Source organism: Salvia splendens, chromosome 15 (genome assembly GCF_004379255.2).
Source record: "Salvia splendens isolate huo1 chromosome 15, SspV2, whole genome shotgun sequence".
NCBI classification, from domain to species: Eukaryota; Viridiplantae; Streptophyta; class Magnoliopsida; order Lamiales; family Lamiaceae; genus Salvia; species Salvia splendens.
The window spans coordinates 13,038,560-13,065,213 of NC_056046.1; the positions used below are offsets into that span (position 1 = coordinate 13,038,560).

At 38.4% G+C, this 26,654-nt stretch overlaps 3 protein-coding genes across 4 annotated transcripts; 2 read left to right on the top strand and 1 right to left on the bottom strand.

The window, feature by feature from the left end:
• The first annotated feature begins 6,735 nt into the window (after window positions 1–6,735).
• On the top strand, window positions 6,736–11,570 carry LOC121768339 (alpha,alpha-trehalose-phosphate synthase [UDP-forming] 5-like). 2 transcript variants are annotated; one of them, XM_042164810.1, is made up of 4 exons: window positions 6,736–7,054; window positions 7,561–9,617; window positions 10,309–10,582; window positions 11,038–11,570. In XM_042164810.1, the coding sequence occupies exons 2-4, from the start codon at window positions 7,621–7,623 to the stop codon at window positions 11,362–11,364; spliced, it is 2,598 nt and encodes an 865-aa protein (XP_042020744.1). In that variant the 5' UTR covers window positions 6,736–7,054; window positions 7,561–7,620; the 3' UTR covers window positions 11,365–11,570. The 2 variants fall into 2 exon arrangements, with proteins under 2 accessions (XP_042020744.1, XP_042020745.1); XM_042164811.1 differs by lacking the exon at window positions 6,736–7,054 and adding an exon at window positions 7,096–7,421.
• A 1,395-nt stretch (window positions 11,571–12,965) lies between these two features.
• On the top strand, window positions 12,966–16,200 carry LOC121768431 (RNA-binding protein 34-like). Its single transcript, XM_042164940.1, has 6 exons — window positions 12,966–13,810; window positions 13,897–13,955; window positions 14,458–14,527; window positions 14,633–14,758; window positions 14,847–14,975; window positions 15,575–16,200. Exons 1-6 carry the CDS (start codon window positions 13,058–13,060, stop codon window positions 16,019–16,021), a joined length of 1,584 nt encoding a protein of 527 aa, XP_042020874.1. The 5' UTR covers window positions 12,966–13,057; the 3' UTR covers window positions 16,022–16,200.
• Window positions 16,201–16,553: 353 nt separating this feature from the next.
• On the bottom strand, window positions 16,554–20,001 carry LOC121768432 (uncharacterized membrane protein At4g09580-like). Its single transcript, XM_042164941.1, has 5 exons — window positions 19,864–20,001; window positions 19,507–19,742; window positions 17,594–17,864; window positions 17,347–17,517; window positions 16,554–16,951 (listed from the first exon to the last, which is right to left on the bottom strand). Exons 2-5 carry the CDS (start codon window positions 19,716–19,718, stop codon window positions 16,826–16,828), a joined length of 780 nt encoding a protein of 259 aa, XP_042020875.1. The 5' UTR covers window positions 19,719–19,742; window positions 19,864–20,001; the 3' UTR covers window positions 16,554–16,825.
• Between the last annotated feature and the right edge of the window lie 6,653 nt (window positions 20,002–26,654).

A 26,654-nucleotide genomic window follows, 5' to 3' on the forward strand; every position in this document is an offset into this window, starting at 1 on the left:
AAATGCACATATCACCCTGTCTGAGTTTGACTAGAGAGAAATAAAAGCCTCAATTATAGTCGTAGTAGTATTAGATGCGGCCGACATACTAGCTTTCTTGTGGTGCTACATGCTAACTTTTCCTTTGGCTAGGTACATGTATAATTCGGATTTGGATCCACTGCTGTGCACCTCACAACACATTAAAAAAATATTTTTTTTTATTATTAAAAAATTATTTTATTAGGTGCACAGCAGTGCTGTGCACCGTAGAGGATCCAAATCCGTATAATTCACCCATGCTTAGGATTCCACATCGCCAAGACAGATGAGACAGACGTGAGATAACTTTTTTTATTTTCCATTAAAAGTTTTCATAATTAAATGATGTTAGGATTTTGATAAGAGGCTAATTAAGAGCAATGTTAGTAGGCATCTAAGTGAAGTTTAATTTTGAACTATGCTAAAATCATCATAAAATTACATCATAATCTAAGTTCTTGTAGTATATTTCACACATTCTAAAGTTCGTATACAAAATGAAAGAAACAGTCAAAATGTTGTATTTAAACGTCAATTATCTTATATAAATTATTCCAAAATTTTCAATTGTGTTGTGGTATTATAGTCTAACATTGATTATTAGATATTCATTGACAAAACCATTATTTCTTGTTGGGTTGGCAAAATCATTCCACTTACTATCTCATATGATCCCACGTTTATTTATGTTTTAAAATCACAATGAATTTCATAAAAAAAAAGCTTGAATATTTGAATATGAATTATGTTCAAACATATCAATATTTATTTAGTTTATGAATTATGGTCAATTTAATTCGTATATATTATCAAAATTCAAGCCCAAATTTGTATTTTAAAATTTTCACGTGTAATGTCATATGGAACAATATCTTCTAGTCATAAAAAATTAATGATCTTGTCAGTTAATATTTGAAGGGGTGTTAGGTAATAGTACAAAAAATTGGGTATTTTTCGGGTATATTTATTTACACCATTTTAGAAGACAATTTAGGATATACTCGAATAGTTTGAGGTATTTTAAATATTTTTTCCCAAACTCTAAACCTATCCTCAAAAGATAAAAAATACTACTCCACTAAACACATTATAGCCAGCCACATCAAATGCTATAAAAATACATATCTCAATCTTTTAAAGAAAAGAATATGTATTTCTATATTAGTATATGTTGGAAAGAGATCACGAGTAAATAATCGAGAAGATTGGGGGAATCAAATCACAAGCAAATAATGAGGAAGATATGGAATTAATTGTAAATTACCAAGATTATGGTAATTAGAATTAGGGCAAAATCTTTCCTTATGTGAATAGCTGCTCTTCTTATAATACTCGATGTAATCTTTGTGACAATACAAGTTGAATAAATATTAGTTTTTAACATGGCATCAGAGCAAGGCTCAGAAATAATTTCATCATAGCCTTTGTTTACCTCTCTCGACCTAAAGGCAGATTAAGCCATGGCCGACGAAACCAAACCCCCAGTTCAAGACGACCACAAGCTACGGGTCAGCAAGAATGTGACCGTGGCAGTAAAGCTCAACGGAACGAATTACTCCATATGGAGCCGACTCATGAAGATCCAAATCGGGAGTAGACGAGTACTCCGCCACATCAACGGCAGCCCGCCACCACCCGAACCAGGGGCGGCTGGCTACACGGAGTGGGAGAAGACCGACTTGATTGTCTTCTCGTGGATCTTAGACAACATCGAGACGGACATCGTCATCGACTTCGCTCACCATCAAACAGCCGAAGCCCTGTGGAAGAGCCTAGCCGTGACGTTCGAAAGCACGTCCGATCCGTTCTTGCTCTTCGATCTGGAAGAAAAAGCAGAGAATGTCAAGCAAGGAGAACAAAGTCTCAAAACCTATTGGCGTCACTTACATGGGACGTGGATCGACGTCGACCGGTGTCAAGAATAGCCGGTCACGTGTTGTGACAAGGGGATAGGGCAATTCCGAAAGTATGTCGAAATACGACGATTATTCAAATTCCTAACCGGCCTGAACCCGAGATACGACCAAATGAAACGAGAAGTGCTTAAAGACAAACCGTGGCCCTCAGCCGAGGTCGCGTACGGTTGGATTAAGAGGGAGATCGCCCGGCTCAGCATTATGCCGGCAACCACCACTGAATCCGCCGTCGCAACCAACGGTACCACATCATTGGGCGGAATCGGGCTCGGATTCGCGGTCCGGAGTCAACAGAGGAGTGGACAACCGTCGCATCGTCTCAATACATCAACCGCCCCGAATCGCCGGCCCTTCAAGCAAGACAAGTCCAAGCTATGGTGCTCACACCGTGGGAAGCACAAGCACACCAAGGAGACGTGCTTCCTACTCGTCGGATTCCCGAAATGGTGGGACGACAACCAAAAAGCCAAGGCCAAATTAGCGATCGGTGTTACAGAAAATGGAGGGGACATGTTTCCAGCGACCGGAGCGGGCAACCAGGAGGCCCCCGACGCTCACGGTCGGCCGGATAATCGGGGCGGCGCTATGGGAGAGGCAGCAATCGCTGAATTCAGAAGGAGCGGCGGATCGTTCGGAGCAGGTAACGGGTTGGGGGTGTTAAACCCTAACCCCAATCTTGAATTTGCAAATGAGTCCCCCCAGATTAATAAACCCCACATTTTACCCCATTCTGATAATATTAGGAGATTGAACCCCATAAAAGCTGGAAATTCGAAATCTACCCCCAAATCCTCAGAAATCTCGTTTATTACCCCAAATTATTTTGCACCCCTTCAAAATACCCATGTTGTGTGTATGGCAAAAAAAATTACCGGGTAGTACTACAAGTGAGTGGATATTTGACTGTGGGGCTACAGATACAATGACGTATGATAGAAATGATTTTTCTGTTTTTAATGGGGCAACTAAAAGTCAAATTCAGACTGCTGATGGGGGATCAACGTCCGTAAGTGGGAGCGGAACTATTGAGATATCTCCAAACCTGAAACTCAATAATTGTCTTTATGTGCCTAAACTGTCTCACAAACTAATGTCTATTAGCCATGTGACCAAAGAGTTAAATTGTACCTTATTGATGCACCCGAACTTCTGCGTTTTACAGGATATCAGGACGAGGAGGATAATTGGGCGTGGCACTGAGCGTCAAGGGCTCTATTATGTGGATGAGATAGCTCACCAAGGTGGCGCCGCAATGCTTGCTCACGGATCTGCTGATAAAGAAGCTTGGTTGTGGCATCGGAGAATGGGTCATCCCTCAACGGGTTATTTTAAATTACTTTTTCCAAAATTTTCGCATATTAAAGACATTTCTTGTGAGTCGTGTGTTTTGGCTAAAAATCATAGACAATCTTACAAATCCAGTGATACTCGTGTTAAGGATATTTTTTCTATTGTTCACGCTGATGTGTGGGGCCCTGCGCCTATTGTTGGTGATCATGGTTTTAAATATTTCCTTCTGTTTGTCGATGATTGCACTAGAATGACCTGGGTGTATTTTTTGCGGAATAAATCTGAAGTTTTCAAAAAATTCATCATCTTTTTAAAAATGATTCAGACACAATTTCGAAAAACCATCTCAGTCCTTCGGTCAGACAATGGGAGGGAATTTGTCAATAAAGACATGTAAGACTTTTTAAAAAAAATGGGTTAATTCACCAAACCACGTGCCCGTATACACCAGAACAGAATGGGGTAGCTGAGAGGAAAAACAGAATTCTTCTCGAAATTACTCGAGCGTTGTTTTTTGACTCAAATGTCCCAAAGTTCCTTTGGCCCGAAGCCGTGGCTACGTCAGTTTATCTTGTAAATCGTCTTCCTACAAAAATACTTAACATGAAAACACCCCTTCAGACCCTTTCGAAAATGATGAAACTTCCTGAACCTTTTACTCTTCCACTTAAAATTTTTGGATGCTCTGTCTATGTGCATATACCGAAACACGAGAGAACAAAATTTTATGCATGCGCTGTGAAATGTGTCTTTCTAGGATATGGGATTAATCAGAAGGGGTATAGGTGTTATGATCCATCCACTAGGAAGATAATCACCACTATGAACTGTAATTTTCTTGAATGTGAATATTTCTACCACACCCATCTTCGGGGTCAGGGGGAGAGTAGTAGAAATAGCCTAAGGGATATCAGTGGACCCCCAAGTTGGTTGGTGCCTCAACCAAGTAACTCAGAGGTGGAACTAACAGAGCAAGCTAGCACCACCGCCGAGCAGGTCACAACCACTATGGACCCTCCTCAGGCAACCACGCCTCAATCCGATTCTCCTCCAGTGATATCCGAGGTAAATCCTGAACTCAACTCTGAAAGTACAATTACACCTGACAATTCTGAGACAGATGAGATCACCGCTATTGACGGGGATACTGGTCGATACATTCTTCCTCAGCGCAGTACTCGGGGAGTCCCTCCAAAAAGATACAGTCCAGAAAGGATAGGTGCTAAGAGCAGATAATCAGTTGCAAATTTTGCGAAAGCCAACCTCACAGAAATGGCTAAGGCATTCACAACCGCCCTATATGAAGAAGAAGAGATTCCTCAAACTGCCGAGGAAGCTATGAAGGTCACTCATTGGAAGAAAGCAATGATGGTAGAAATGAAAGCACTGATGAAGAGCAATACATGGGAGGTGTGTGACAAGCCAGAAGGAGTGCGAGCCGTGGGATGTAGGTGGGTCTTCACCATAAAAAGGAGGCCAGATGGGTCAGTCGAGCGATATAAGGCAAGGCTGGTAGCAAAAGGGTACACTCAGACCTATGGAGTTGATTATGCCGAGACATTCTCCCCGGTTGCCAAGATAAACACAATCAGGGTACTCTTCTCAATTGCGGCCAACAAGGAGTGGCCTTTACACCAATTTGACGTCACTAATGCCTTCCTGCATGGTGAACTTCCGAAACCAATCTACATGGAGGCTCCACCAGGATTCTCGGAAAACTTTGAAGGAGGGAAGGTATGCAAACTCAAGAAAACACTGTATGGATTGAAGCAGTCTCCCCGAGCCTGGTTTGGGAGATTTACCGAAGTGATGAAGAAGTATGGGTACAATTAGAGCAATTCCGACCACACGTTGTTTCTGAAGAAAAGGGAAGGAAAGATCACCTGCCTTATCATCTATGTGGACGACATGATTCTTACTGGAGATGACGAAGAAGAAATCAAGGAGCTGAGACAGAATTTGTTTTCAGAATTCGAGATGAAGGACCTAGGTTCGCTGAAGTATTTTCTGGGAATAGAAGTGCTAAGATCTCAACAAGGAATCTTCATCAATCAAAGAAAATATGTCCTGGACTTGTTAGCAGAAACTGGGATGCTGGATTGCAAGCCAACAGAACCACAGCTTGAGAATAGTAGAAGGAGCAGAACCCACTCATCGGTCGAGATACCAGCGCTTAGTCGGGAAACTAATCTACTTGTCTCATACTAGGCCTGATATTGCATATGCGGTCGGGGTGGTGAGCCAGTTTATGCATCAACCACAGGCGGCTCATTGGGAGGCAGCTCTGCGGATTGTTAGATACTTGAAGGGAACACCAGGACATGGAGTGTTGTTCAAGAAACATGGACATATGGACATACATGGATACACCGATGCTGATTGGGCAGGAAATCCGAATGATAGGAAATCAACTGCGGGGTACTTTACCTTTGTTGGGGGGAATTTAGTTACTTGGCGAAGTAAGAAACATAAGGTGGTAGCTTTGTCAGGTGCGGAGGCAGAATTTCGAGGAATCAAGAGCGGATTGACTGAGATCCTATGGCTTAAGAGGCTAATGACTTAGTTAGAGTTGATCTCCCCTGGACCGTGCAAACTTTTTTGCGATAACAAGGCAGCTATTAGCATATCAGAGAACCCAGTACAACATGATCGAACAAAACATGCTGAAGTTGATCGCTACTTCATCAAAGACAATATTGAAGCAAAGGTGGTGGAACTACCGTTTGTAAGATTAGAAGACCAGTTGGCTGACATTCTCACCAAAGCTGTGGACTCCAGAAGTTTCCATGAAGTATTGGGCAAGTTAAGTATGGACGATCCCCTTACTTAACTTGAGGGGGAGTGTTGGAAAGAGATCACGAGTAAATAATCGAGAAGATTGGAGGAATCAAATCACAAGCAAATAATGAGGAAGATATGAAATTAATTGTAAATTACCAAGATTATGGTAATTAGAATTAGGGCAAAATCTTTCCTTATGTGTATAGCTGCTCTTCCTATAATACTCGATGTAATCTTTGTGATAATACAAGTTGAATAAATATTAGTTTTTAACGGTGTATATAACAGATAATAAGGAATCGTGTACTAAACTGAATAATTAATTTAGCGTGGGAGATTAAATTGGGGCCTAACTAACTATTTACTAGATGTTGGTTCTTTTAACTACACCAGGGGAAAAAAGTGGAGATGATTATTGTTTAATTGATTTCGAATAACAGCTGCTTTAACACTCTTCATCTCCTCATTGGCTTATAGGGCCACATTATTACTTCTTTGATGCAAACGCAGGATATTTTTCTCAGTTCCCATTTGATATACATATTTGATATGACATATGAGCATATAATATGAATAGTATATATTTTTTATAATATAAAGAAATATTAAGGAATTATTTGTAATAAAAAGAAGGGCACTGGTCCCATAGTTTGGTAGATTATAAATTGGGTTAAGTTTTAGTTAAGAGTTAAGTGGCATTAATTAAACCATGGTTAAACACTATGTGACAAAAAACAATATTTGCAGCCAACTGTTTTTCCTTCTTGCTTTCATCACTGGCACATTTGCACCATTTCCAGACCTATTCTCCTCTTGCCTTTTTAGTGTGACAGAGAGAGAGAGAATAGGGGAATCTTTACCGACACCATTACTTTGAGTGCCGTTTTATGATTTTAGCTCACTAACGAAATTAGCATTTGCAGAAAAAGTAGATGACGAAAAATGTTTTCTTGATGGCATTGTAGTGAGTGGTAGAAGATGGGAATCTGATCTAAGCTGCTTTCTGTGGGAATCTTGGATGATTTTTAAGGCCACTTTCTTGCGAGGTAATCGCTCACTGTTCAACTTTCTCATTGGCTATTATTATCTTCCAACACTTCACTTTCCTTGTGTGAGTTGCTTTTGAGTTGTTTTTTTTATACTTTTTATTTTGTTCAATTTATTGCCCACTTTCTGCAATGCTACTGTGGTAATTTTTCTCTGTAAATTGATAGTTTTTCTAGTGTAGAAACTGTCTTTGATGGTGGAAGATGGATTCAATAAGCTTGTCAGAGGCATACCTGATTTGTTTTATGAGCTTGACCACATTTATAAGGGTTGTTGTGCGGTGTGGTCATTCTTTAAGTACTACTAGTATTCACTAGTAGTAACTTTTATGATCATGAGATTTTGCCTTATCATTTCCATGCTTAGGTAATTTATGTATGATAGATAATAACTGTTTGCTTGTAAGGTGAAAAGGGCTTATTTGTGGAGTTTTTGTTGGTTACAGATTTGAGTATCCGTTTTTTAAATTTATATGTTCTTTTAATCTATAACATGATTTGCACAGCTTGATTTCTTCATCAGTTACAAAGAGTTCTGTGTTGGCCGAGATACAATTCTTTAAATAATGGTTTCGAGGTCTTATTCCAACTTATTGGATCTTACTTCTGGTGGATCATCACCTACCTTCAGCCGTGGGTTCAAGAAGCTATCTCGTGTTGCAACTGTAGCTGGGGTGTTATCTGAGCTAGACGATGAAAGTAGAAGTAATGGTGGGTCTGATGCTCCCTCCTCTATTGCACAAGAGCGTATGATTATTGTTGGGAATCAGCTCCCACTTCGTGCTCAAAGGAACGAGTCAGATGGTAAGAAAGGGTGGAGCTTCAGTTGGGATGAGGATTCTCTTCTCTTACAACTGAAAGATGGACTTGGTGAAGATGTGGAGGTAATATATGTTGGTTCTCTTAAAGAGGAAATCGAATTAAGTGAACAAGATGATGTAGCCCAAACGTTGCTCGAGAACTTCAACTGCGTCCCTGCTTTCATTCGACCAGAGCTCTTCAGTAAATTCTACCATGGTTTTTGTAAACAGTACTTGTGGCCTTTGTTTCACTATATGCTTCCTCTATCTCCGGATCTTGGTGGCAGGTTTGATCGTATGCTGTGGCAAGCTTATCTCTCTGTAAACAAAATATTTGCTGATAAAGTGATGGAAGTGATCACTCCTGATGATGACTTTGTGTGGGTTCATGATTACCATTTGATGGTGTTACCAACATTTTTGAGAAAGAGATTTAACAGGGTGAAACTTGGGTTTTTCCTCCATAGTCCATTTCCATCATCAGAGATATATCGAACTCTACCTGTAAGGATTGAACTCCTACGGGCACTCTTGAACTCAGACCTTATTGGCTTCCATACGTTTGATTATGCAAGACATTTTCTGTCTTGCTGTAGCAGAATGCTGGGGGTATCGTATCAATCTAAGCGTGGTTATATAGGGCTTGAGTACTATGGTCGTACTGTCAGCATTAAAATCCTTCCAGTTGGTATTCACATGGGCCAGCTTTGCTCCGTGCTGGATCTTCCAGACACAGAGCTTAAGGTGGCACAGTTACGAGATAAGTTTCAGGGTCAGACTGTCTTGCTTGGGGTGGATGACATGGATATTTTCAAAGGTATAAGCTTAAAGCTTCTAGCCTTCGAGCAGTTGCTAACTCACCATTCTGATAAACGAGGTAAAGTTGTTATGGTTCAGATAGCTAATCCTGCTAGAGGCCGGGGGAAAGATGTTCAGGAGGTTCGCTCAGAAACTAACACCATTGTTGCAAGAATCAATCACACCTTTGGGAAACCAGGATATGAGCCAGTAGTCTTGGTTGATACCTATCTTCACTTCTATGAGCGTATTGCATACTATATAATTGCTGAGTGTTGTCTAGTCACTGCTGTAAGAGACGGGATGAATTTGATACCTTATGAGTACATTGTGTGCAGGCAAGGAACGGATAAGTTGGACAAAACATTGAACTTGAATCCGTCATCACCAAAGAAGAGTATGTTAGTGGTTTCTGAATTCATTGGGTGCTCACCATCTCTTAGTGGTGCAATAAGGATTAACCCTTGGAACATTGATTCTGTTGAGGAAGCTATGGATTCAGCTCTCATTGTTCCGGAGCCAGAGAAACAAATGCGGCATGATAAGCACTACAAGTATGTAAGTACCCATGATGTCGCCTATTGGGCTCACAGCTATTTTCAAGATCTCGAAAGAGCATGTAGGGATCACATAAGGAGAAGATGCTGGGGCATTGGTTTTGGGTTAGGATTTCGTGTTATTGCCTTGGATCCGAGTTTCAGTAAGCTGTCAGTCGAGCACCTTGTGTCTGCATACAAAAGGACTAAGAACCGCGCTATTCTTTTGGACTATGATGGCACAATGACATCACAGAGTACTCCTGACGCAGCTCCAGATGCTGAGGCTATTGAAATACTGAATAAACTCTGCAGAGATGCCAAGAACACAGTCTTTGTGGTAAGTGGGAAAAATAAAGAGATCTTAACACGATGGTTTACTTCCTGTGAAAACCTAGGAATTGGAGCAGAGCATGGGTATTTTGTGAGGTAAGGCACTCTTGCTTTTGATTAATGAATTAGTCCATTCTCTTGTAGCAAAAATTGCTTATATATGCTTCTTCAAATCACCCGAGGCTATCAGATATATAATTACTTACTTTTGCATTGCAAGCATGCCTTTAGACGTGAGTACATCAACCACATCAAGTTAGGATAAGTGCAACCTATTAGAGTCAATCAGACAATAGCTTGTTTCCACGGTTGCAGTTTGCTTCAGTTTTCAATATGCTTCTGTGAAATCTATGCTGATTATCATATGTTCCTAATCAATATCAGCAATTTATTATGGTGTGAATCTCGAAGAACCAAATTTTACTGCTAATGGTGAAGTGATGCTATCGTATACTAAAGAAAAGAATGTATAAGTTTAGATGTGTCACAGAAGATGACTTAATTGTTCCAGAAACTGTATTTGGCTGCATTTGGTAATACATTTAGTGTATTGCTGTCACATGCTACATGCCATACACGAGCTTCTAGCCTCTCAGCCACTTATTCAGGGTTTATTTTGTTTAGCTTTGTATTATATAGTTAACCAGGCATTCGAATTTTCCCCCTAAACTTTACCCTCCGGACAGGACTCGGTTTCTGCATCCATGCTGAGTTTATAATAAGGTCTTTGTTTAAATTATCTTTATCCCATATTGACAATTATATTACTATAACATTTTGTTTGCAGGGCACAAAACCAGCCGAACTGGGAAACTTGTTTTCCTGCACAAGATTTTTACTGGAAGCAGATTGCCGAGCCTGTAATGCAGCTATACACAGAAACAACAGATGGTTCTTTCATAGAAGCAAAAGAGAGTGCACTTGTCTGGAACTACCAGCTTGCAGATCCAGATTTTGGCTCATGTCAGGCTAAGGAACTTCATGATCACCTCGAGAGTGTTCTAGCAAATGAACCGGTTTCAGTCAAGAGTGGCCAGCACATTGTTGAAGTAAAGCCCCAGGTTAGCCTACAAGACGGCATCTAGTATTATGCTATGCTTTTACCTTAATTCATCTTCTCCAAGAATTTATTTCACCTGCATATAGATATTTCGTATCTGACCTCTTATGTGCTTTCTCCCTCTGTCAATGCTAGATTTGTGGGGTTGTATACCCGAAATCAAGAAATGGTGAAATAAAGAACTATATGCTTGCTGATAAAGTTACTATAAATGCTCATTGTCTCAACTAGGAGACATGAACATTATTGAAAATGAAGTATGGTTAAGGGGTACTGATTTAAACAAGCCAAATATGCTGTTAAAGTTAATGTTGTCAAAATTGGAATGCTTTCTAGCCTTCTTGGATTCTCAATACTTCTACCACATCTACTCGTGCAACTGAAACATGGCGTAAGTAGGCAGACTCTTGACTGATATCTTGTTTAACATGTTCCTGAACGTGTTTGTGTCCATAGGGGGTCAACAAAGGCGTTGTAGCTGAGAGGATTCTAGCAATGACGCGCAAAAAGGAAGTGCTTCCCGATTTTGTGCTGTGCATAGGTGATGACCGGTCTGATGAGGACATGTTTGAGGTGATCATGAGTGCCAAGGACGATGGTTCCCTCTCTCCGGTGGCTGAAGTGTTTGCATGCACAGTTGGGCAGAAGCCGAGCAAGGCAAAGTACTACTTAGAGGATACCACGGAGATCTTGAGAATGTTCGAGAACCTTGCAGATGCATCTGAGCAGACCTCTAAAACTGTTTCCTTTTCTCCACAACAGCTAGTCATCAATCAAGTATGAAGTACAACAGCATTTATTTGCTTGTGTTGGTTTACTGCAAAAAGTTCCATATGATGGATGTTTCTCATAACTAGCTTTAATAGTTTTATGTAAATTACTATCAATTCCTCTGGAATATAGAATTAGAGTTGTAGTCGAGTTGTGATATGGATACCATCCACTTTCATCTAATTTTATTCATGAATCTAGAATATATTAGTACTTAATTTTCATAGGTGATTAGGATTTGATTTAATTTATTATTCTCTTGCATGAAGAGTCATGGTCTCTCTCCTATCTTCACAACTCACGCCTTCTTCCCTCTTTGAATAAGAGTTCTTGTTTTGCATGTTCTATTACGTATCAATCTCTAATAAATACTCTCTCTGTAAAACTCAATCGTTTTTGGTTCATATCCTAAAAATGAAAAACTTTTCATTTTTAGGAAATGGATCTCACACTCCGTTAATAATAATTCCACCACTTGTTCTCCTCATTTGTCTTACTTTATCCATTTTTTTATCTTCCTCTCTCTCACTTTTCCAATTTTGTAATAAAACTTGCGCCGTTTCCAAAGTTTCTATTTTTAAGTAACGGAGAAAGAATGAATGTATCAATTGGTGTTCTCATTGAGAACACATGGTTCGATTGCCTCTCTCGCCCAACTCGCTGAGTAGCAAGCCGCAATTTACACTTACCACGGGGAATTCTATGCTTATAATTGGAGCAAGTAGATCACGAACCATTAATATTGATTAAACAAAATAAAACGGATGATATAGAAGACTTAGAACCAGCTAAGTTTGATATTATATTTCAAGATTAAATATATATTATGTTTGGGAGTTGTGATCAATTGAGATTTTTTAGGATATGTTATGAGCCACTCATTTTTATTAAATGAGTGGTCCAGAATTTGTCACATGAAAAATATTTTTTGATTAATTAATTATGAAATGGCAGAATGGTAATTTCATGGTACATTTTATTCAATAAATACTTTTTTAATTATATATATTTTTAAAATCCATGCCGCTAGGACATAGGCTCTGGACATAATGTCAACTATAAGTTGTTGACATTTGATGTGCAGACTATTGAAGATAATACCCCAAGTTGACATAATATACTTGCAGTTGACATTTCGAAAATGTTGTGGATGAGTGGCTGAAAATACATCTCAATTATCAATTAAGCTAAAAAATCTCAACCTAACAGGACCCTTATGTTTGGTTTATGATATTGTATCTCACTCTAGATGGATAATTATATTTAAATAAGTCATAACCACCCCTTCCAACTAATCATAAATAGATATTCATATGATCAATGGAGGATCTAGGGACAGGAGGGCGCGACCTGCTACCATGGACATGGACGTAAATTTTCCATTGTTGCTCCATCCGATAGCTTCCGACGTTGCCCACCATTAGCTCACGATAAATTTTATTTTGCTAATTTATTTTAGGATGATAATGAGTTTTAGGAACCGCAACCCTAGACCAAATTGGGTTTCAATTAAGTGCAAGTACTCTTAAATTAAGATACCGTAACCTTTATACATAAACCGATAAATTTCTGTTTAAAATTTTGGTTTATGCTTACAAAATGTGTATAAAATTAAGTAACAAAGGAAACCTGGCTAGAGTTGCACCGCAGTCCTAAATTTGTTTTCTTTCTGAAACCTCGAATTGACGATTCCTACTTACTTGCCATGCCAAAGAAACAAAAGAATCCTCTGAAAAATGGGGATGCAAACAACCTTTCCGAATCTAACGACTCATCCACAGTTTTCAAGACCTTGTTCGGCGAAGTTCCAGCTGCAAATTCTCTCTTCTCCGATAACAATCCGTTCCACCGGAAATTTCTGAAAACGCCGCTGCCAATTGAAGATTCGAGATTAGGGTTTGCAGGGAAAGAAAAGATAGACGCCGAATACGAGGCGAATTTCGAGGATTCGGATTTGTCTGAGGCTAAGAAGCAAAAGAAAAGGAAGAAAGTAAAACCTGAGAGTGAAAGTTCCGGTTTTGATGGTGAATTGGTTGGGGAGAAGAGCAATAAGGTGAAGAGAGAGAAACTGAAGGAGGGTGATGATATTGAGAAAAACAATTTAGGCTCTGAATCAGAAGAAACTGTGAGGAAAGATTGTGAGGGAAATGGTGAGAAAAGTGAAAAGAAGAAAAGGAAGAAGGTTAAGAGAGATAACGTTGAGGCGGAGTACGAGGCGAAGCGATACGGTGTAAGTGATGAGATTGATGAAAGTGATGTGGTGGGAGAGAAGAAGAAAATGGAAAATCCGGAGGATATGGTGGTGGCAAAGGAAGGTTTTGATGATGAAGGTAAGCTTTTGAGGACTATATTCGTTGGGAACTTGCCGCTAAAGTTGAAGAAGAAGGAGATAGCCAAGGAGTTTAGCCAGTTTGGTGAAGTGGAGTCTGTGAGGATTCGATCTGTTCCCATTGTTGATGTGAGTCTGCTGCCTTGGCCTTCTTGTGCTCTGTTTCTGGGATTGTTATGTGTATGGGAGTAATGGTGGTCTTCTCTTGTTTGCAGGGAAAAATGCCGAGGAAGGGTGCTGTAATTTTGAAGAAAATCAATGAGAATGGAAACAGGTTCACTTCTAAATTGAACATATTCTGTATTATGTCCGTTCATTTTTTTGATTTGATTTGATTGATTGTATGTTTAAAGAATACATTGTGGTAGTAGTTTCACGCTTTTATAATGAAATAAGACTTAGCTCAAATATTTTCAATGTGGATTCGGATAGCATTAGTTCTTGGTTTGGTCTTTTGTGTCTACCAAATCCGTCTCACATATAAAGTATTTGTTATCTTAGTTGACATTGTAGAAACAAGATGCCAGACTCTGTATGAGTTCACCTGTTTAAATTGGTGTATCGTTAATTCGTTATGTCCATCAGTCCAGCTGACATTGGTGTTTTTGGCCTGCGACTTTAATCCTTTCTGTTACACTATAGTTCTAATTCTTTCAAAATGTTAGCTTACTTTTCTTCTTCCATAAGTAATTGCCTCTCATGCTTATGAGGGAAAAATGTAGTATTTGGTGCAGATTTGAACAAGCAAACATAAATTGGCTATAACTTTTTTGCAGTGTCAATGCTTACGTTGTTTTTAAAGCTGAGGAGTCTGCTCAATCATCATTGGCCCATAATATGGCTGTGGTATGTTCCCACCTTTTACAGTCTTTCTGCTTCATTTTAAGACAGAAGTACATACTCAATTTATACAACATAGTGGGCATCAGTAGTTAATTGGCATTTGTTTAGGTTGGTGGAAATCATATCCGTATTGATAAGGCATGCCCACCACGCAAGACATTGAAGGGAGATAATCCTCTATTGTACGAAAACAAAAGGACAGTCTTCTTGGGAAATCTTCCTTTTGATGTCAAGGCAAGATTGTTCATAGTATTTAATAAAGAATGCCCACCACACGATATAATATCTTTGTAACATTGTTATGCATTTCTGCCTTTTCCAGGATGAGGAGATCTATCAGTTATTCTCTAATATAAAAAATCTTGAAACAAGCGTTGAAGCTGTACGGGTTATCAGGGATCCTGGATCGAGCTTGGGGAAAGGCATTGCATATGTGTTATTTAAAACTGTGGTACGAGCAGTATGTTTAACCAATGATGCATTTTCCGTCGATAACTTAATCTTAGTTCTAATTTATATTTCTTTCTTATAAATGCATTTGTTTAACCAGTTATATGTCTAGCTTTTCTCAATTTATGAATTTTCTTTTACTAATAGAATGAATTTCTGTCATTTATTGGTGTCATGGATATGTCTTGAGCAATCTAATCATTTTAGAATTCATGCTTAGATGTGAAACCAGGGATATTCCTTTTAATTTGTTGTTAAAATGTATTTCCATATTCTGTTATTTTTCATGTGTTATCAAGGTAGAGTGACTAGGGGTGAAAGTTCTTGAAACTATGCTTATTAAGCTTGATGGATCTCTTGTGCTTTTGCAACTTTTTCCAGTCATTTGCCCTGCCAAGGTTTCCACTGGATGTCTATGAACTTCTATGATATCTGTGTTAGTCTAATCTGAGTGAGTTTATTTTAGCATATGGCACTCTTTCCAACTTTGTCTGCTCACAGAATCATCTTTTGCCATTCCTTTCTAAGACCATCTATGTTTTGGCTCTCAACTCTTTTACTCCATGTTATGCGCCTGATCATTAACTTGGTTCTATGAAGGATGCTGCCAATATAGCCCTCAAGGGACGTAACTTGTGGATTCGGAATCGTGAACTTAGGCTCAGTCATGTTAAACCAGCTGACTCTTCTTCGAAGAGGATGAACACTTCTGAAACACAGAGCAATAGTGCTAAGAAGTTCAGAACTCCAGATGGTGGTTATAAGGCACCAGCAAAGGCAAACGTCTCTTACCAGGGCTTGCACGCAAGCAAATCCGGCGGACAGAAGAAAGTCCGTACAAAGTTGAATACCATTTCTGCCAAATCAAAGCCTCAACCTGCTACAGAGAAGAGTACTGGGACGAAGAAACGACCAGCAGTGGCTGCAAGGAAGGAAAAGGCCCTGCGGGCTGCTAATGCTTCAAACGTAGCTGGAACGAAGCGGAAGACAGGTAATCCAGGCGCCCGTAGTGGTGGACAAAAGAAGAAAGCAAGAGCATCCAGGTAAAAGAATAATATAGGAGATGTTCTTATGCAACCACAGAATTAGGAGAATCTGTTGATCTTATTTCAACACAAGGCATGCTATGCCCTTTTTTATTCTCCTTTTTTCTTAGTATTTGATGAGTTTGTCTTCATGACTATCCCTCTCAATTTGAAGGTTTCTTCGAGGTGACTTTTTGCTTACTTTGAATGCCGATGCTATTAACCATGATCAATTCATTATTTTAATCTTTTTCCTGTTAATGCTATTGTGATCATGTGGCTACAGCAAAAACTTATTTTTATAACATGCAAAAATACTTGAACTGTTAAATGCAATTGAGTGGGTAAAGAGCTAAAATCGATGTGGAAATAGTTGAGCAAATTAATTCATTGAGATTTATTTCTAGCATAGTCGAGACTTTTTAACAACAATTAAAACTTATTTCCGCATAAAAGTGTTTTGAGTGTAATACCTTATCAAAGAACCAATTTGTTTTTTCTCTTCACTAACGAGAAAGTAGATTAAAGATTGATAGTAATCTGTAATCTGCAGATAATTCGTCTAATGCTTATAATAATATCATAAATGGGTAAATAATAGTACAACAATAATGAAGGATCTATGGCATCTCAAGACATGACCCCAGAGACCTTTTTAAGAATTTACAATCCACTCCCACTGGAGGAAGCTTGAAGAGCTTAGGCATCGGATCAGTTGATATGCAAACTGTCTGTGATGGAGCCAAAGGCGATTGGGATCAGAGACGGTGCCAAAGGTTTATATATTACAATTTACATCAGAGCCGTGGATAGTAGCACTGCATCATCATTTGCTTTTGTTGCCTAGCAATGTGGGTGTAACAGAAACGATGCCTATCAGAAACAGAGTGGCCAAAGACTGGAAGTCATACAGGTCACCCATTGACTGTAAGTCGCCAAGAGCTATTCCAGCCTGCACCAAACCGCACATTACAAAACTCGCTCTCCAGGTTCATCTCTTCAGTAAATGTGTTGACACTTGCTACTGTGAATATATGCTAAATACTACCATTACAGTCAAGCTGCATGATATATTGTTGTACTAGTGATTAATTGGTAACTTCGCCTATTAGTTATGAGCCTACGGCACACAACAGTGATTTATATTTTTTTTTGCTGTTTGGTAAAGTAATGCTCTAGGATAACACCTTTTCATTGACATATCCCTAGTAATTAATCAGAACACTCCAACCTATTCATTTGCCCCCATTCTCCAAGCATAGAAAATTCTCAGGCCAAACTTGTTATTCAAATATTCCATGAAAATAGACAAAAAATATTTGAGAAGTATAACATAGGAGGAGATACCCTGACAGTCACGAAAGCAGCAGGAATGATCCCAATGAAGGTCGCCAGGAAGAATATATGGTAAGGAACATCTACAATTGGTGAAGCAACATTTATGAATGTATTTGGCAGTGTTGGAGTCACCCTTAGGAACAGCATGTAGTTTAGCAGCCCTTCACGTCTTTTAGCCACCTAGAAAAGTAAGAGAGATCATAGCATGAGAAGGTGAAGTGATAGTAAATGAACATGTATCGGGTGATATGGTCACCTGGGCCTGAAAGAAAGTCAATTTGTCAGGCCACAGAGAGAAGACGAGTGGTCGGCCAATTAATTTGGATAAGAAGAAGCAGGAAGATGCTCCCGCAGTAGCAGTGAACACAACAAGAGCTACACCTTTGAACACCCCGAAAAGCGCTCCAGCAAGTAATGACATAAATACAGTTCCTGGTATCATAAAAGTCTGCATAAAAACGTAGACCAGACAATATCCCACAAGAACCTGTACGGTGTAGTCACTTGTATAGCTCTCCAGGTTATCCCTTCAAATGGGAAAAAAAATAATCTGAATCAGTGTGTATATCTTTAAACAGTAATTTGGGAACTAAGCACAAAAACAGTGCAAACAACAAGTGAAACCCACAGAAAAATAAAATTGAGAAGAAAATTGACAAATGACAGGAGCAGATCAAAGTACTATAGAAAGCAGAAGCCTGACAGCCCAGACCACAAGGAACAACATCTAGAATGGATACAGTGCAGCAGGAGACTAAAATATCAAATGGAAACAAGATATGGGAGTGAAAAAATATTAAGTCCTAGTGATGGTAATTAGATTCAGCCCACTGGCAACATTGTAGCATCATTTGCATATGTCTACTAGAGTTGTATTAATTCAGGGTTCTTATCTTGTCAGGGAGTGGTCACAAGTTGTTACATGAGTCCAATCCCAGTCGCAAAAACATTTGAACAATACCACCTATCCCTGAAAGTCTCAGAACAGTGTTTGGTGAATTTCATTTACATGCATAGTTTAATAGTACATTCCAAATAAAATAAATTGTAAGTTCAGCTTCAGCTTTAGGAAAGTAGATTGTTTTGAAAGAGAGAAACTCTACTTCCAAGGTTTTAGTTGAGCTATGGAGTGCGGAGAAATTTTATAGCAGTCTTTTTTCACTACAAGACCACATTCCAAGGTTTTTCGACCTTACAAATATCACAAAAACGTTAAATTTATCCCACCAACCCACAGCCAAACGCATAAGGAATAGGTTTTACATGTGGAGATGAAACTATGTATGCAACAAAATTGAAAAAGCATGATAATGTTACGGTACACAAAGGAATTAAAGAGTCAAACATCTTATAGTACTATATTTTATGTGCTCAAACGAAAATTTTCATCCAGTGAAATGATCAAGTAGTCATTAATTCAATTTTCAACTAAACCTCAACAGAACAGAACACTTTTGCAGCTCACACAAATTTAAGACTTCCCAAGGATTCATTATTTCCAAGTTTACAGCTAACTGCCCACTGTTTACAATCACTGAAATTGAAAAATAGAGGATCACATGTGGCTCGTATATCAATCAGCTGATAGGGCACAAAGCTGAACTAGTAGGCATATAGGAGTATAAAACATTTAATGCTCATGAGTCATGAACATGTTAGACTGCTGGACCATCTGGTAAAGCTTTTTCCAGGGATATATATTTAACTTGAACCAATTATGTACATTTATCAAGGTACCAGTAGCTGAAGCATTTAATTGCTGAAACCAATAATCAGACCTGTAGAGAAATCGGAAAGCCATGATGCAGGAACTATGTCTTCCACACCCTATCAATTTTCCATTTTTAGCATGATCTAAGAACTTAGAATAGACTTATTTATTGGCATCAGACTCAGAAGGCCTTTCTCGTCTCAAGAAGTAAAATGACCAATCCACAATCGAATTTTAAGGTTTAGTCACTAAGCTGCTTCTTAGATGTGGAAACAGAGCATCTCAAAACCTAATGAAATCCGATCTCTTGATTTCTTAAAATTGCCTCTCTTTCTCTCTGCAATTTATTGGAAGAACCTAACAGTTGAAGCTATGTTCTCCGAATAATGAAAGCACAATCAATCCAGCCATAAAATCATCCGAAAACGAAATAAAAAACAGCCGAAAGTAAAAAGTACCTGAGAATTTGGAGATCTTCCAGAGAGCGTGGAAGTTTGAGGAAGCTGTAATCAGAGACAGGCATGGTGAGATACAACCCTACAAGCCCAATGAGGAAGCTCAGAACGACGCCGCTGGCCGTCGCCACCTCCCACGCCGTCAAAGGAAACCTCCCCGACCCCGATTCCGTCGTACTCTTCACTCCGCCTTTCACCACACACTTGGCGTCCATCTTCTCAGCCAAAAATGTTCCAATCTGTCAACGACAGCAAATAATGAGCTTCAATTTGTTCTTATCCCGATTTTCCCGGATTATTTATAACTTGCTGATAATGATTTCCGCAAACCTACGGTATAGTATTATATTAATAACGTACAGTGTTAATTAAGTGAATAGCTTATGGTGTCGGCGATTTCACGGCGGAGAAGGAGGGGTTGGGAGGATTTCCACTCTTCTTTCTCCTCTCTTTCTTCTTCGTTTCAGGGTTAGATAAATTTTGAGCAAAAGAGACAAATTCAAGGATTGTTATATGGAGATGTGACTCTACGAATATTCTTTCATTCTATAAAAAGATACACCAAAATTGCACTTTCGCCCTTCAACTTATGCAAAACGATTAATTTAACACCTTCACAAAACATAAATTACGCGATACTTCTATCAATATATAATATTTTTAAAAATTACTTCTACTATTATACTGTAAAAATTTTTGATGTGCGGGTAAAAATACTACTCCCTCCGTCCACCAATACAAGAACACATTTGTTCGGGCATGTATTTTAAAAAATATAGTAAGTGGGTTGAAAATGTTAGTAGAAGATGAGTCTTACTTTTTTATATACTATTAGTTTTATAAGAGTAAAATATTATTATGGCAAAATTAGTGAAATATAGGGTCTATTGTTAAAAATGGTAAAAAAGTGAATAATATTACTCCCTCCATTTCATAGTAGTAGAGACATTTCTTTCTGACACAGAAATTAAAAAAATTGTGTTAAGTGGATTAAGTAAAAGAAACATAAAATAGAAATAAAATAGAAAATGAAAAACGTAGAGAGATAAGAAGATAATAAAGTAAGAGAGAGTAAAGTAAGTGAGGAAAAAATGTGTTGACTTTTACTAGAAAAGAAAATGATTCAACTATTACGGAACGTACTAAAATGACAAAATGATTCAACTATTACGGAACGTACTAAAATGACAAAATGACTCGACTATTATGCAACGGAGGAAGTACTACTTTTATTGGTGGACGGACGAAAAATGTCAAAATAAGACTTCTGTTGATAGACGGAGGTATGTTGAGCGAAATAAAGGTATACCAATAAAAACGCTCTCAAACTATAGTATTTATTTATATGTGATAATTTGTTAATCTTATCATTCTAATCAAATGAGACTAATTTTTCATACAGTATTTTTGCAATTACTCTTACTTTATACTTTAATTTTAAATTAAATATGCATTATCGACAATTAAGTCTGCCCTTTTTTTTAAGTCTGTCCTTTTGGACTGAAGCAGACCAAAAGCTGAATACTTCCAAATTCCAACATAGTTGAATTCAATAAATATAATACCCAAAAAGGCAAAAGATGAATTATTGCAATTTGCAAGTCATGTCAGTGAACTTTTGAAATTAACTACTGCCCAAATTCATTTCATAGTCTAAACGGAATCCCTTTTACTGAAGCATCTCCGATAGCAATAGCCCACCACAAACTAGCCCACCACAAACTCCTCCTGCAACATCATTAGCACTAAAACTCCTTCTGCCACATCATCAGGACAAGCAACTGGACAAGTAATAGTCCAGCTATAGCCCAGCCATAATAAACAAAATTATAAAAATAACAATCACACAAAATACGGAATTCAACATACGACACAGATGCGGAAAAATGCAATAATTTCATTTAAATTAAAAAAATGTACATTAAAAAAATTACAAAATTACAAAAAAAACTAACGCCGTGCAGTCCTCCGCGCCCACAACTCTTCAATTAAATCCTTTTGGAGTCGAATATGAGCTTCCACTTGGCGCATGTCAGCATGTGCTTGGAGGCGGCCGGCTTCATCGTGAGGTACCCCACTTCGTACGCTGGGGGTGGCCACGCCGTGGCTTGGACCGGCTTCATTATCGTCGTTGGCCCAACTAGTCAATTGTACACCTTCATCTTCGACAATCATGTTGTGCATGATAATACAGACGTACATTATATCAGCAATGCAGTCGACATGCCACAAACGCGTTGGACCCCTAATTGCCGCCCATCGAGACTGGAGCACACTAAATGCGCGCTCCACGTCCTTTCGCGCCGACTCCTGCCGTTCCGCAAAGTAGGCCCTCCTCTCATCTGATGCGCATCTGATCGTCTTCACAAAGACGGGCCACCTAGGATATATCCCATTCGCCAAGTAGTAGCTCATATCATGCTGGTTCTTGTTAGCGACAAAACTGATGGTCGGACCGACACCCTGGCACTGCTCGTTGAAAAGCGACGACGAGTTGAGGACGTTGAGATCGTTGTTCGACCCGGCTATCCCAAAATATGCATGCCAAATCCACAGCCGGTAATCAGCTATGACCTCGAGGATCATCGTGGGATTCTTTCCCTTGTAGCCGGTAGTGTAGAACCCTTTTCAGGCAGCGGGGCAATTCTTCCACTCCCAATGCATACAATCTATGCTGCCTAACATACCCGGGAACCCATGCTTCACCCCGTGCATCTGCATCAGCTCCTGGCAGTCTTCGGGGGTAGGGCTTCGAAGGTACTGATCACCGAATATTTCAACCACGCCCTGACAGGAATACTTCATACATTCAAGGGCAGTAGACTCGCCGATGTGGAGGTACTCGTCCCACATGTCTGCCGCGCTTCCGTAGGCCAACTGCCTGATTGCCGCAGTGCACTTTTGAATAGATGTGTGGCCGGGTCTGCCAGCCGCATCGTGCCTGAAGCGAAAACACAGATATCGACGCTCCAAAGCATCAACAATACGCATAAACAGGGTCCTGCTCATCCTAAAACGCCGCCTGAAAATGTTGACGTTAAACCGCGGCTCCGGTGCGAAGTAGTCGTCAAATAGCCGCTGATGTGCAGCTACGTGGTCCCGATCAATCACTGCTCGGCGATGGATAACGGGTCGAGGTCAAGGTACCGCCGGCTGCAAGGCCCGTTGTATCAGCCGGTCGATCTCTCGGGACGTATAGGCCTCCAACTGTTCGTTAAAACGCCGTTCAAACTCCTCAGCATCCCCACCACTAACACCACTACTACCACTCGCGTTACTCATTTCGCGTTGTTGATCTTATACAGAAATTAAGATCGAGAGAAAACTCGTTAAAACAAGTGGTGCAAATGAAAATGACGTGTAGATCGCGTATATATAGTGTTTCGAAAATTAAATAAAAAAATAAATAAATCCCGCTCGCCGATCGCTCTCCGATCTGGAGCCTGCAATGGCGGCCAAGAGATCGGCGAGCGGATCGCCGAGCGCTCGCCGTTTTTCTCGCCGATTTGGCGCTCGCAGGGTGCAATGGTTCGGCGAGCAGACCGACGAGCGCCAAGAATCGGCAAGCCGGTGCGCTCGCCGCTATTGGAGATGTTCTAATATCACTGGCCTCGCATTATTGAGATTAAATTACTGTTTTTAGTTTAATTTGATAGGAAATTCTTATTAGGCCGATAGTATATGTCATTTCAATTTACACGATATACTTTATAGGTTATTTTGGCTCCATTTTTTCCCCTAACAAAATGTCGCACAAGTAAAAATTAGCAATTAATTACTCCTACTTTATAGTATTTAGATAATTTTAGATAACTCGGTCATATAGATCATTTTCATGTAGGTGTTACAATTTGAAGTTATTAAGTGTCTTTGATTGAAATATGCAACAATCATATAAACTGTAAATGATATTCAACCACGCATTAGCCAATATGTTTCGGTGATATGTTAGTTTTGTGTCACATGCACATCCAAGTCCATTAAAATGAACAAAAATAGAAAACGCGAGTGTTATTCAGAGCCTAAAACTGATTTTACAAATAGATAATTGGAAAAATTAGTACTAATTGAAATTAGGGAATAATGGGTAGAATATTACAAATAGAGACAGATAGACCACGTGTTGCACGTCACCGCCCCCCTATTCAAAATTGTGCATTGCAGCCAATGATTGGCGGCTATCAAATTCAATGCACATGCCCGGCCCCACCACTGCCTAAACCAACCTACCAACCTTTTTACTTACAACAAATCTATTTACAATAAAAAACTAGTTTATTTAAAAAAATAAGTTTTTTTATGCATTTAATTAAAATATATGGATGGTACATGAAAAGTATATAATATTGTGGTTATATATTTATGATTTGGGTATAATTTTTTTATTTTTTTAAACCATAAATATAATTAGTACATACTTTAATTCAAATTTTAAAAACAATAAAAAGGAAATTTAAATATAAAAATAAAAAAGGAGGTTAAAGGCTAATAAGTCTTTTAACTTATCCACTTACTATTTTTATTATTTTAATATATAATTAATACATCAAATTATTAATATAACCTTATTTTGATTGTACAAAATTTGATTGGTTATCATCACGCTTTTATTATCCTCATGCTCAAATCTCTTTGATTCATCACTCTTTTATTTATCCTCGTGCTCAAATCTCTTTGATTCATCACTCTTTTATTTATCCTCGTGCTCAAATCTCTTTGATTCTACAATTGTTTAGTACTCCTATGAGAGTTTGCAGACTTTGTATTTGTATGCCTATTGATATTACTATTAATGCTAATTTGATTAATTACTGTGTCTACGAATGAATGATTCCTATCACGTAATTAAGTTATACAGTCAAGTCTATCCGTATATGTGAAAATCAAATCTATCTAAAATTTACAATTGTAGATTAAATTGTAGATTCAATCTAGTATGACTTATAATCATTTACAATTGTAGATTAAGTCTTACCGGATAAACATGTGTAATTAAGTTATACAGCCAAGTCTTAAACTTATAATCATTCTCTTCAACTAAATTAATCTCACAACTTAATTTTAAATGAATAATCATATAATAATAAGTTATAGCCGGACAAAACCCCGAATGAATACTGGATTCTATATCATATATTTGCTCGGTATACAAATATTCGACTGCATTTTTTCTAATAAATAAATGGGGATAACGCTTACTCGATGTCCTATTCCCAGAACATGTTAAAAGTAGAAATATGACATAGCCCCTCTCGCCTGACAGATGCCCAAATGTTGCTTACAAATAAACAAATTTTTCAAAATTTTTTTTTGCACTCTTCTAACTATTTAAAATAAAATTTAAATGAATTAATGAGAAAAATTTTCAAAAGAGAGCGTTTCAAAACAAAATAAAAGTAAGCCCACCAAAACGATCGCGTTCTGAGGCCCAAATGATAGCCTACTATTAATCCGACTTGGGCTGGGTACGATCAGCCCATATCGATCCATTTTCCTCTCTGCCCTTGATCAAATTGACAACCATGATAAAATTAATAGTAGTAATACACAGTTTCTGACATTTAGAACTATCTTTGCTACTCTAGAGTAATCATGCATAAATATTGGCACCCTCTTGTACATTAGAAAAAAACTTAGTAGTAATTTTTAAGGATAATCGAGACGCAATTACTTGCATTGGAAAATTTTAAAAAATAACAACAATTTAGGATGCAAAGAAAAATATTCATAAATTAAGGACAAGTTAACTTAATCTTTTGTTCTTTCAGGACACTTCCATTTGTGTCCTCTAATTTTAGTTGAGACAATAACAATAAGGACACTTTTTGAAGCGTTGGTGGTATATTTAGAAACACAAATTAGCGCCCTTAATTGTATTAAAAAATATCGTCAATTTTTTTTGTTGTTGTAGTGGTAGTCCAATAATTTCAGTTACAAATGAGTCTAGGGCCATCCATGTAAAACGGCCCAATACTAAAGCCCAACCAAAGGGCATCCGCAATGCAGAGGGGGATTCTGTCCCAGGGGACGAGACGGGGGTAGGACGCGTTGCAAGTGTAGCTTCCCTTCGCTTGTTGTTTGGTAGGGAGGCAGGTGCATGGAGGAGGCTGTCCCTCCATGCGCCCGCCTATCCTTGCCCAATCACAGAGCGGTGGACTTCCTAATTTATGTTTTCTTTTAAAACAAATATTATTTTAATTCAATATTTGACCAATTATTCAAAGTATATTTGTTACCCAATGAATTTCTACCCATTTTTTGGTTTTTTTCATTTTTTAGCCTTCAATTTCATAGAACAAAGGATCGAGTATCCTCACGATAGCATATACTCCATGCATTGTCTACTGGGGGAAGTGGCTCTAATTTCAGTATTTCTCTCTAAATTTCATCATACATATCGTCAAGAGCAATGCGAAATTGGTAGAGTCGTTGAGTCTAAATTATTCTATCATCTGATTCAGACATGTTTTATGCAGGTTTTGGTTCGAAGGGTTGAGAAAACAAGGACTACGATAATGTTGTTTCTAAGTTCTAACCTGCTCTAATACCATCTTGAGTGGTAAATGCAACACTTTAAAAGAGAAATAGAAGTTTTATACTTATTGCTGTGTATTGAGATTTGATAATGTTCTCATAAGATGTCGCCCTTTTAAATAGGGATTAGGAATCATTGATTTTTTTTGTAGAATTCGGACTGTACATTGCGTCAGTTCATGGCCAAACTGGTTGAACCGGCCGGTTGGTCCCGTTTTTAAAACACCGATTAGAATTGATTTTTATGTAGCATAATGTTTTTTATGATAATGTAATATGTATATGATTAGGCTTCTTATGACAATCATAGACAAAATTTTATTTCTTTTAATAACACTGATATTGATAATAACCTACCATAAATAAGTATAAACAATTTCTACAATTTGGTAATAATAGCGAAACATGTTTGGGTGGGGAAAAAATGAAGTTTATATATTTGTGTTGCTAAATGCAATGGACAAATATGAAAGGGGGGACGATATTGTTTCAAAGGAAAAATTATGGATAAAAGTTGGGTGTAAGGCATAATATAATGGGAATCAAATTCACTAGGGAACAACATTTCAAATCAATTTGCATGATGAGATTTGTGGGGATTAAACCATAATAATATC